General features: G+C 40.7%; 1 protein-coding gene across 1 annotated transcript in view; it reads left to right on the top strand.

Annotated features, from left to right (window-relative positions):
* The window catches only part of NDUFA9 (NADH:ubiquinone oxidoreductase subunit A9), a 36,500-nt gene extending 25,577 nt beyond the window's left edge, over window positions 1-10,923 (top strand). Inside the window, exons 9-11 of the mRNA XM_066368613.1 lie at window positions 5,254-5,349; window positions 7,443-7,509; window positions 10,632-10,923. Of these exons, the coding sequence (XP_066224710.1) occupies window positions 5,254-5,349; window positions 7,443-7,509; window positions 10,632-10,802 (334 nt within the window). The 3' untranslated portion in view covers window positions 10,803-10,923. The remainder of the gene's footprint in view (window positions 1-5,253; window positions 5,350-7,442; window positions 7,510-10,631) is intronic.
* The last annotated feature ends 249 nt before the right edge of the window (window positions 10,924-11,172 follow it).

An 11,172-nucleotide genomic window follows, 5' to 3' on the forward strand; every position in this document is an offset into this window, starting at 1 on the left:
TTGGGTTTTGCTACACTGGTATAGTGGAGAGGAGGTTGGAGGGCAAGTTTTTGCTGAGGATATTTGCAAAGGAATGACCATGGAATCTAAGGTGGGAAGGACACAGGCTTCAGCGTACCTTTGTGGGTGGAGGTGCTTAAACCAGTCTTCAGGTTACTGTGAATGGAACACAGAGCGCTTTAGAACAGCTGATGAGCAAGTATAGGACGTATAATTAGGTTGCCCACGGTTCCAGTATTGCTTGTCATCATAAAGATTACAGATTATTCTTTGCACAGCATATATTACACTGGGGAACAAAATTTTTGTTGCATCCACAAAAACACTTGTTCTTACCTAATTCGAGTGTGCTCATCTCAAATATGACATTAGTTTTTCTGCAATTCAAGATTTTAGGTTTTCATCTTATTGTAAAATTTTCAACATTTAGTTTAACATAATGAAGTAGAATGTCTTCCTGGGCATCATCTTTGTGAAAATATAATAATTTATATAATGCAGTAACTAAAAGATATGATTGCATCAGAATTTGTCTACAATTTTAAAATAGAACATATTAAAACTTATTTTAATCATAAAATTTGCACAAAACTTATTTAAATTCTATTCAGACAAAAATTTGTGTTTGTAGCTCTTGCGTTTGTGTACTTGTTGAGGACAATCTCGTTTGATGCTTCCACGGTCGTCTGCTCATCACTAACAGCTCCAAGATTTTTGGGAAACTTACCAAGGTGACTGTTCAGGAAGTGAATCTTAACGCTCATGTTACATCCAATGTTGCAGAAAGCCAACAGCATCCTTTGAACCAGAAGTTCATAGTTTTCTGCTTTTTTGTTGCCAAGGAAGTTCTTTGTAACTGCCACAAAAGACTGCCATGCTGCTTTCTCCTCCTTATTGATCTTCCTGGCAAATTCTTCATCACAAATGAGGGTTCGAATTTGAGGTCCATTGAATACACCTGCTTTTATCTTCTCGAAAGACAAGGCAGGAAAAGGAGAAATAATATGTTGAAAGCATTCACTTTCTCTATTCAAAACCTGAACAAACTGCTTCATTAAGCCAAGTTTGATGTGAAATGGGGGGAAAATGATCCTGTCGATTAACTACAGGTTCATTCACAATATTTTGCATCCCTACTTCCAGAGTTTCATGTTTCGGCCACTCCTTCTGTGTCCAGTGTTTCTCCCGAGCTCGGCTGTCCCACAAACACAGAAAGCGAGGATACTTCCTGAAACCTCTCTGTTTCAGGACATTTACCATTTTGAGATCCACACAAATGATCTGGTTATGCTCCTCATACTTCAGAAAGTCGAGGACAATTTTTATGTCATTCTTACTAAGTCATTCAATTCGGGTTGGCTAAACTGCTGAGGGGTTAATCACTGCTTGGCATCAGAAGAAGACCCTTCAGATTCTACAACCATTTTCTCATGCATCTTATCAAAATACACTTGATCACCATGTTCACTTTCTTCTTCCTTAGAAAAAATAAAACCATTGAAAACTGGAACCAGGAGTGTCTCAGAGTGTGGGATAGGTCATATTGCTGAAGGAATATTAGAACATGCGATCATATGCCATTTTTTCTTGCCGATGCCCTTTGTATGGATCAGACAGAAATAACAGTCACTGCTGTGGTCCTTGGGTTCACGCCAAACCATGGGAATACCAAAAGGCACTTCTTTTTATTTTCCTTTTGTCCAGTCATGAAGCATTTTCTCACAATTATGACACACAATATGAGGAGCCCAATTCTTATCTTGATCACCAAGGGGAACTTGAAAATAGACAATATATGCACGTGTCACAAATGATGAAATATTGCACCTTTGACGTTGAAGTGTGTAACAGCCACATATATAACAGAAGGTGTCAGGACTATTACATTTACACCTACTCGAAGAAGCCATGATTCAATCTTTTTTTTTTTTTTTTTTAGAGATGTTTTTCTTAGTTTTTTGTTTTTTTGGGGGGAGGTTAATGTATTCATTTTAGAGAGGAGAGGGAGAGACAGACAGAGAGAGAGAAGGGGGGCAGGAGCTGGAAGCATCAACTCCCATATGTGCCTTGACCAGGCAAGCCCAGGGTTTCCAACCGGCGACCTCAGCATTTCCAGGTTGACGCTTTATCCACTGCACCACCACGGGTCAGGCCTGATTCAATCTTAAAACAAATTAAGACGGTGTTTTTATCAGATAATAATTTTTTACATTTAAAAACTACAATTATGTAAAAGTGATGTTTGTAAAACATTAATTGCCTTGTGGTTATGTTCAATCCAAGAGTCATTGCCCTTTAACTCCAATTTAAAAACCAATGCATGCCATTAACTGTAACAAAAAGGAATTAAAATTGCATAAAAACTAGAGCATGCACCAAAAAACGGGTTTCAGATTTGAAATGTGTGATGCAGAAATATATAGAAACAGTTCTAAAACCTCATGCAGCAGAAAATGAAAAAGAAAAAATTTGGTCCCCAGTGTTATATGCCCTGCAGTGATCTTTGCATCCTTCTGACACTTGAAGGTAACTATTTGAAGGCTGAGTCTGATAGTTTCCCTAGCTGACATTTTAATTTTTTGTTTTGTTTTGGGAAGAAAATGTCAGAATGATGAGGTTCTCACTAAGTTACTTTTATTTAGCTCTCAGCTCTCCCAGGCTTTCTGAGGCACATGGATTAGGGAAGTGGGTGAAGGTATTAAATGTATTATTTATAAGCAATAATAATTATACAAGCTAGGTTATACTGATGCAAAACTCTTCAGATCAGTGGAAGAGAATATAAATTCCAGAAATAGTCTCAAATATGTGTAAGAATCTAGTATGGAATAATGGTAACATTTTAAAATATGGAGAAAGGGTAGATTATTCAGTTAATGGTGATACATCTTTACCTTAAAACAGTATAAATATATGTTGCTGAAATAACTAATTTTATGAATTTAAAAAAAAACAAAAGAATTAGTAAAAATATTTAGAAAGTCATGTCACTGGTGAGTGGAGAGGGATTTTGTAAATATAAAGCCAAACCAGAAAGTAAACAAAATCAATAGTTTTGCTTAAGTGAAATGTTTGTACTTGTATATGCCACTAAACACCTAGACATTAAAAGGTAAAATTTAAACAATAAAAGATACTTTCAATTCTATTAATAAAATGTAAAGAACTCTTACAAATCATTCCTATGCACAGGGACTGCAAAAGGAAAAGAAAGAAGTTTAAATGAACAAAAAAGTACGTAAAGAAAAGAATTTCGCCCTCAGACCACTGCAAGTGCAGGACAAAGGAAAACGTGCAGACAGGTCTGGAGTGCGTCCCTAGTTAGACCTGTTCAACTTTCTGAGCCTCGTCCAGCATTTCTGAGATTCTAGAGAAGAGCTGAAAAGTTTAGCAATGACATGTATAAAGCATCTAACATACAGGGAATTCCTACTGCATGTTGTAAGAGGTAATAGTATGTACTAAAAGTAGTGTATAATAATGAATAACAATAAAAAGCAACAAGAGGCAGAAATGTAGACTTGAGGTTTTGAATGATACAGCCTTAGAAATGGATCCACCTGTACCATTTTCTAGTTACGAGACCAAAAAGAAAAGAAAAAATTAACATTTAATATTAAAATAATGCTAATTAAAACACCAAGGTACCTTTTTTACCTGGCTACTTGGTAAAATTTTATTTTTTTGTGACTAAACTCATTTTTGGTGAAGGGGCAATTAGCATTTAGGTAAATTGATAAAACCTTTTCAGAAGACAATTTAGAAGTATTCAATAAAAAAAGCCTTAAGATCTCAAAAGTATACTTTGAGCCAGTTCCAGTTCTAGAATGCATTATAAACACATGATTATGGACAAGTACAAATATTTACTGTAACAATGTTTATTAAAGCATTTTTTATAAAAGAAAAGTATTTTTAAGAGCTGAAATATCCAAAAGCTGGGAATTGGTAAAAGGTTCTGATTGCATGCCCTGCAGTATGTGCAGACATTTAACATGTACTAGAATAGCATTTTCCAACCACAGGCCAGTGCCAGTCCACCAAAACTCTCGTGCCAGTCCATGAAAGAGTCAGCCACCCTGATGATATATGAAGATTATGGAGTATGCTTTTGTCATACCTAAAAAAAATCTTGGGCCCTGGCCGGTTGGCTCAGCAGTAGAGCGTCAGCCTGGCATGGGGGGGACCCGGGTTCAATTCCCGGCCAGGGCACACAGGAGAAGCGCCCATTTGCTTCTCCACCCCCCCCCCCTTCCTCTCTGTCTCTCTCTTCCCCTCCCGCAGCCAAGGCTCCATTGGAGCAAAGATGGCCCGGGCGCTGGGGATGGCTCCTTGGCCTCTGCCCCAGGCGCCAGAGTGGCTCTGGTCACGGCAGAGCGACGCCCCGGAGGGGCAGAGCATCGCCCCCTGGTGGGCAGAGCGTTGCCCCTGCTGGGCGTGCCGGGTGGATCCCGGTCGGGCGCATGTGGGAGTCTGTCTGACTGTCTCTCCCCGTTTCCAGCTTCAGAAAAATACAAAAAAAAAAAAAAATTGGCCTAACCCAAGATTATATCTTCATAGAACAACAGGGTGGTTAACTTTCGTGAACCAGCACCAGTCTGCAAACTAGCAGTTGAAAAACACTGAACTAAAATATTTAATGACATCGAAAGATGATTGTGATTTTTTTTTTTTAAGTGAGAGGAGGGGAGATGGTGAGACAGACTCTTGCATGTTCCTGACTGGGATCCACCCGGCAACCCCCATCTTGGGCTGATGCTCAAATCAGCTGAGCTATTTTTAGTGCCTGAGGCTGACACACTGATCAACCAAGCTATCCTCAGTGGCCAGGGCTACACATGAGCCAATTGAGTCCCTGGCTATGGGAGGGGAAGAGGGAGAGAAAGGAGGGAGAAGCAGATGGTTGCTTTTCTTGTGTGCCCTGACCAGGAATCCAACCCGGGACGTCCACACTTAGGGCTGATGCTCTATCCACTGAGTTAACCAGCCAGGGCCAAGGTGATTGTGACTTAATGTTAAATGAAAATGACATAACAGCATAGGATGAACTGTGTAATTTTACATTTATAAAAACAATATATGTAAGATGAAAAGGATATATAGTAACTGTTAACTTTGTTTCTGGTGGATTATGATGATTTTTTGTTGTGCTAATCTGTGTTTTCTATAGTGTATATGTGTTCCTTCTTAAGAAAAATTTAAAAAGTGAATTTTTGGATGCAAATAACTTGAATAACTGAATTTTTTTTGTAGGCCCAATCGATACCTCCTTTTTGACCTGGTGCAGTACGTCTTTGCTGTGGCGCACAGGCCTTTCCTCCCATACCCTATGCCACGTTTTGCTTATCAGTGAGTAAATGCTGCTTGTGTGCCTTCTAAAATGGAGCTAACTAGAGACCTTTGTTTATAATGCTGTCACTAAGGGTTATGAAGGAGTATGTTCCTTACGTTGAAGTCTCAGAATCTCTAACTAGAATGTTCTCTTGATATTTTGATGTTTGTCTAGGAAAGAACCAGAGGTGGTTAAGAAAGGGAAATGTAGATTAATGTGGATGAGGAAAACCATGTGTGTTGAGAGGTTAAATCTGTAGTTCTTCCAATTCTTTAATTAAAAATCAGTGAGTTTTAATTTGGAAAAGTAGCTTATTTGGAAAGTGGGCTAAAAGAAAACTCAGGTTTCTCTCTGATTCATATCACTCACCCAGAAGTGACAAAGAGACTCTATTAAACCAGCCTGGCCATGCATTAGGGGAGGAGTCAGGTTGACTCAGACTTGGCCTATGGTTGCCTTACCTTCTTTCCCTGGTTCTTGGGTCACCTCTTCCCTTTGTAGGTTTAGAATCTCAGGATTAGTTATGCGCTACTGATCTGGTGAGGGATACTTTCCCATCCAGTTTGCCAGAGATTGATTTCTGAACCCACATTGGCAGTTCACTTCTTCATTCGTTTGTTCATTCATCCGTTGAGCACAGTTCACTGCCTGCGTTGTGTGTGATAGGCTATGCACTAGGGCTTCGGGATGCTTCAGTCAGCCCTCTAACAGAGGTATCAGGAAACCAGCCAATCGGAATGCAGTGTGATGATATTTATTGAGAGTGTTCTATTTTCCGGCTGTCTCTGCTCCGTCCTCATTTAACACTCATAGCGACTATGAAGTAGGTGAGGAAGAGTATATTGTGTGAGTGAAAGGGGGAAGTTAGTACAGCATGAGGAATACCTACATTTGAAGGACCAGCAGAGTAAGAGAAATGTATCAAGGAGGATAAAAGAGAATAATAGTGTGTAAGTAAAAAATGAAGAGAGTTTAGAAGCCTGGATACCAAAAGAAAGGTAATGTTTAATTTTTGTCTTTAAAAATTTTAAATTACAGTTTACATGCAATACTCTTTTGTATTAGTTTTGGAAAGGGAGTGTTTTAAGGAGGGAATGAAAGCTGGGTTTTTTTTAAGATTTTTAAAAAAAATTCTACAGATGTGTGGGAGCAAGAAGTATCAACTAACAGTTGCTTTACTTTAGTTGTTCATTAGTTGCTTGTCATATGTGGCTTGACCTGGCGAGCCCAGGGTGTCAAGCTGGCATCCTCAGCACTCCAGGTTGATGCTTTATCCACTGCACCACCACAGGCCAGGCCAGGAATGACTTTTTTTTTTTAAGAAACAGACTGGAAGGCAAGAAGGGAGAGAGATGAGAAGCATCAACTTGTAGTTGTGGCACTTGAGTTACTCATTGATTGCTTTCTCATATGTGCCTTGCTTGGGGGTTCCAGCTGAGCCAGTGACCCTTTGCTCAAGTCAGCAACCTTGGGCTTCAAGCCAGTGACCATGCTCAAGCCGGCGACTCTATGCTCAAGTTGGTGAGCCTGAGCTCAAGCCAGATGAACCCGCGCTCAAGCTAGTGACCTCGGAGTTTTGAACCTGGGTCCTCAGCATCCCAGGTCGACATCCTATCCACTGCACCACCAACAGTCAGGCCGGAACAACTGTTTTAACATGAGAACCATTGCTATTTGTTCACATCTGGATCTCCAGAACCTAAAACAACGCTTGGCACACAACACTGTTAATATTTGCACACTACTCAGCTTGACCTGTGTCTTTAATGGAAACATATTTAGATGTCTGAGGTTTAAATTGGATTAAGTTTCAGACTTCTGAATGTAGGGTCTTTTTTGTTTTGTTGGTGGTGGTAGCTTTATTTTAGTTTTTTAATATTCGTTGTCTCTTTGGTGGAGAACAAAGAGTGTCAGCAGTTACAGTGGCTTTACTTGAAAGGAAAGGTAACCTCACAGAGAGTGGTGCCAGGGTGTTGGTTATTTGCTTTATAAAAACATTCAGTGAATTCCTGCCTCTACAGCAGCTCCCTTCCTGTGGTTCTTCCAGGCCAGCGTCAGTATTGAGCATAGAGATAGTTATCACACGCGCTGTGTTTGTTCCTTTGTCTAGATTGATAGCACGACTCTTTGAAATCAGTCCATTTGAGCCCTGGACAACGAGGGATAAAGTGGAGCGGGTGAGTATGAGCGGTGAACATCTGCCTGGGCAGATGTGGGCAGAGACAAATGAGCTAGTAAAAGGAGGGAGAGTCGTGATCTGAAGAGAAACCGAGTGTAGAGACGTGTAAGTTGGAACTGATTGTTGTCTGCTTGCCTGCTGGGTTATTTTCATCTCGTCTGTCCTTTTCCTTCTGCGGAAGGTCAGCCCTCTCCTGTACACTCACACTCAGCCACTCAGCCTGCTCTCCGGGTGTGCTTCCTCCATACCTTTCTCTTTGACATTATCGATTTTTCTTTCTCTGCTGGGTCATTCTCATGAGCACACAAACATGACTTAGGAACTCTTCTTTTTTTTTTAAAGGCAGAACCCTCCCTTCCCACTCTGTCTGTCACATTGCATCAGAACTCCTCAGAAGGTCTGTCTGTACCAGCTATTGATAGGCTTTTCTTCCCATTTCCCCCAACACTGCTCTTTTCAAGGTCGCCTTGTGATCTCCATTCTGCCAAATCCATAGTGAGGCCTCTGACGTCATCTCACCCCATCTGTGAGGTGCTCTCTCCTGGAAACCTGAATTTCCGTCTCTTGTTTGGCCAGCTCTACATTCTCTTGCTTTCCCCCCACCCACTAGGCCATGCTTTTTGGATGCTTTCCTGGTTCACCCTCTTCCCAATCTCTAAATGTTGGGGAACCCCAGGGCTCTCTCCTCAGCCTTTGCCATCTTTGCTCATTCTCTAAATGACCCTCACCTGGTCCCATGCCCCAACTGCTATCTGAACTACTGCCCCGAATTGCCCCCAAACCCAGCTGCAGACCCATCAGTTTAGATAATATTATAGTTATCTGAAATAGAACATGTCCGTAAATAGAATTGCAGACCTGCGTCTCTCATTGCAATGAACAGTATTGCTATTAGTTCTATTGCTCAAGTAAGAAATGTGGGACTCCCTCTTGACATCCTCCTTTCCCATCCAGTCCAGGTCTAAATCAGGGCTTTCCAGTAGAACTTTCTGCAGTAATGGAAGTGTGTATAATCTGCAATGCCTAAGATGTAACCACTAGCAAAGTGTCACTGTTGAACACTTAAAATTTGGCTTGTATGACTCTAGAAATAAGATCTGAATTTTATTTAATTTTAATTAATTTAAGCTTCAGTTTGGCTAGTGGCTACTGTCTCGGACCGCACAGCTCTAGACCGTGAGCTGGTGTCCTGGGTTCCGGCACCTGCAGAGAGTGTGTCAGATGTTACAGTCTCTCCCCCTTTTTACCTTTTTATTATGAACATTTTTATAATAGTATTGAAATTTTTCAACCTACAGAAAGGTAAAGGAAATAATGATCTCCATTGTCACCGCTGTAACTCAGTGGTAGAGGCTTCCTTTCTTGTTCCCTGGCCAGTCCCCTAGCCTCTTGTGGCTCCGCAGTGTGTCCAGCTGCGGGGCTCTGGCTCTTCCCACCTGGCTGTCACTCCGGTCTCGCGCAGTGGACATTTGCCCGCTGCCTGTGAAAGTGTTTCTAGGGAGGTCACAGAATAAAATGAAAATAATGTACCATCTCTACGTTTGAAGACTTATTGCCCTTTATCAACAAGAAACAGCCGAATTGTCCTTTGAATGTTACCTTAAAGCTAAAATGTAGAGAAGATGGAAAGATGGTCCTTAAAGGGCAGATGTGGTTGGCAGCTGCTTCCTCCCCTCTGACAGGCTGGAGAGCTAGGACCGTTTTCAAGGGGTCCTTTCTCTGTTTATAGATTTTTTGATGCTACACCACTACGTGATTTTTAATATATGACCTGGAAGTAGCTCGAGTAATTCAAGTGTAAACAATATTCCTTTCATTTCTACTTGCTTATGTAAACTGTTTGTAGTACTTGTCTTTTTTTTTACATTTTATTTGATTAAAACAGTTTTTTACTGTAATTCCTGATTTATTCACAGCATTATTAGGAAATGTGTTGCTTCAGAGAATGAAATATTCCAGAAAAATCAACACCAATTCTTTAAAATGTCTTTTTTTATAGTTTCATCTCATTAAAAATTATCTATATGTACATAGAAAAGGTAAGTGTGCCAGTGTTAAGTACACTAAGATTGTAGTGGTGGTGTAAATATTTTTGCTTTCTTCTTTGTTTTATGTATTTTATTTATTTATTTATTTATTTGAATTTATTGGGGTAACATTGGTTCATAAAACGACACAGGTTTCAAGTGTACAATTCAGGTAAACATCATTTGCACACGGCATCTGCGTCCGTCGGCCCAAGCGGCGTCTCTTTCTACCCTCACTGCCCCGCTTCGCCACCTCCAGCCCCCCCCCCCCCTTCCCTCTGGCTGTCAGCTCTGTTGTCTGTGTCGGTGTGTTAAGTATAATATTTTTTGGCTAGTCCTTTCACTCAAGGTGACCCTTCTATGTTCATGAAAAATTGGGCAAGAAAACTGATTGTCAGAACACTTCATTGTATCTTACACTAATGTGCCTTTTGCCTTTGTAATAGAAAAAGTGCTACCACAGGCTGGATGGGTTCTAGGTTTGGCTGGGAGGTTGCTCTGCAGCACTGGGGAAAGAATCCTAGATTTCGTCAGCGGGGAGGAGGAGGATCTTTGGAAGTCTTACAATTCCTTCTTCCCTACACACAAGATGGGCTTGGGTTTTTTGACCTGTACTGAGCATTAGTCAGCCAGGTTAAGTGTAGCTGGAGCACAAAGGTTAGTAGATTGTCTCCTAATGAGCAAGGGCAAATGCTAATTATTTTCTTAATTCAACAGTTAAAGCTGGAGCAGAAGACCTGTGCTCAGAGAACAGACATGAGGCTTCACCCCTGTTTCATTATGAAACCTTCTTATACTGCCACCCCTGACAAGTTTGAGGACTGGTCCCTCTCCCTTTAGATATATTTCTGTTTAAATCTGTACAGTGACTCACCTAGAAACCTGTGTTCTATTCTTAAAACCTTTCAGCTGATATTTCGTGAACTTGCCCTTTATTCCTTCCACCCTTTTCCTGTGCTCTTTTAGTGAGTTCCAGGAATAACACAGCCACATATCCTTTGAAAACAGTGAAGTCATGGGACTCAGGTCAGCTAGGCTAGCACTTGGGGCTCTTGGCCTGCTTTCAGCACTCTGGTTCTTTGTTCACTCACAGGTTCACATCTCCGACATGACACTGCCTCACCTGCCCGGCTTGGAAGACCTTGGTATTCAGGCCTCGTCCCTGGAACAGAAGGCCATCGAGGTGCTGCGGCGTCACCGCACCTACCGCTGGCTGTCTTCTGAAATTGAGGAAGTGAAGCCAGCCAAAACTGTCAACATTTAGTGGCCCCTGAACTGCCCTTGGTTTTTGGTGTCATTTGAGTCACCTGGCTAGTGACTAGCCCTCTTTCCTCAGAGAATCCTGTAAATAGTGAATAAGATCTATTAAAACATCTGGAGTTTTATTCTGCAGCAGCATTTTCTTCCTTGATTTATAAAATGAGAAATTCAGCCATTTATAATTTGAGCATAATCTTTGTTTAAAAATATATATTTAATGACATATATATCATTTCTTCTCTGAAATGCAGAAGGGTTTGAATTTCTCTGTGTCAAGCTACTTCTAAAAGACCCTTTTTTTAATGTCAGAATATTGTGACAGCCACAAATGATATATAATTGTCTTTTACTATCCATTAATTGGGAAAATATAT

The sequence above is a fragment of the Saccopteryx leptura genome, chromosome 2 (assembly GCF_036850995.1).
Source record: "Saccopteryx leptura isolate mSacLep1 chromosome 2, mSacLep1_pri_phased_curated, whole genome shotgun sequence".
Classification (NCBI taxonomy): Eukaryota; Metazoa; Chordata; class Mammalia; order Chiroptera; family Emballonuridae; genus Saccopteryx; species Saccopteryx leptura.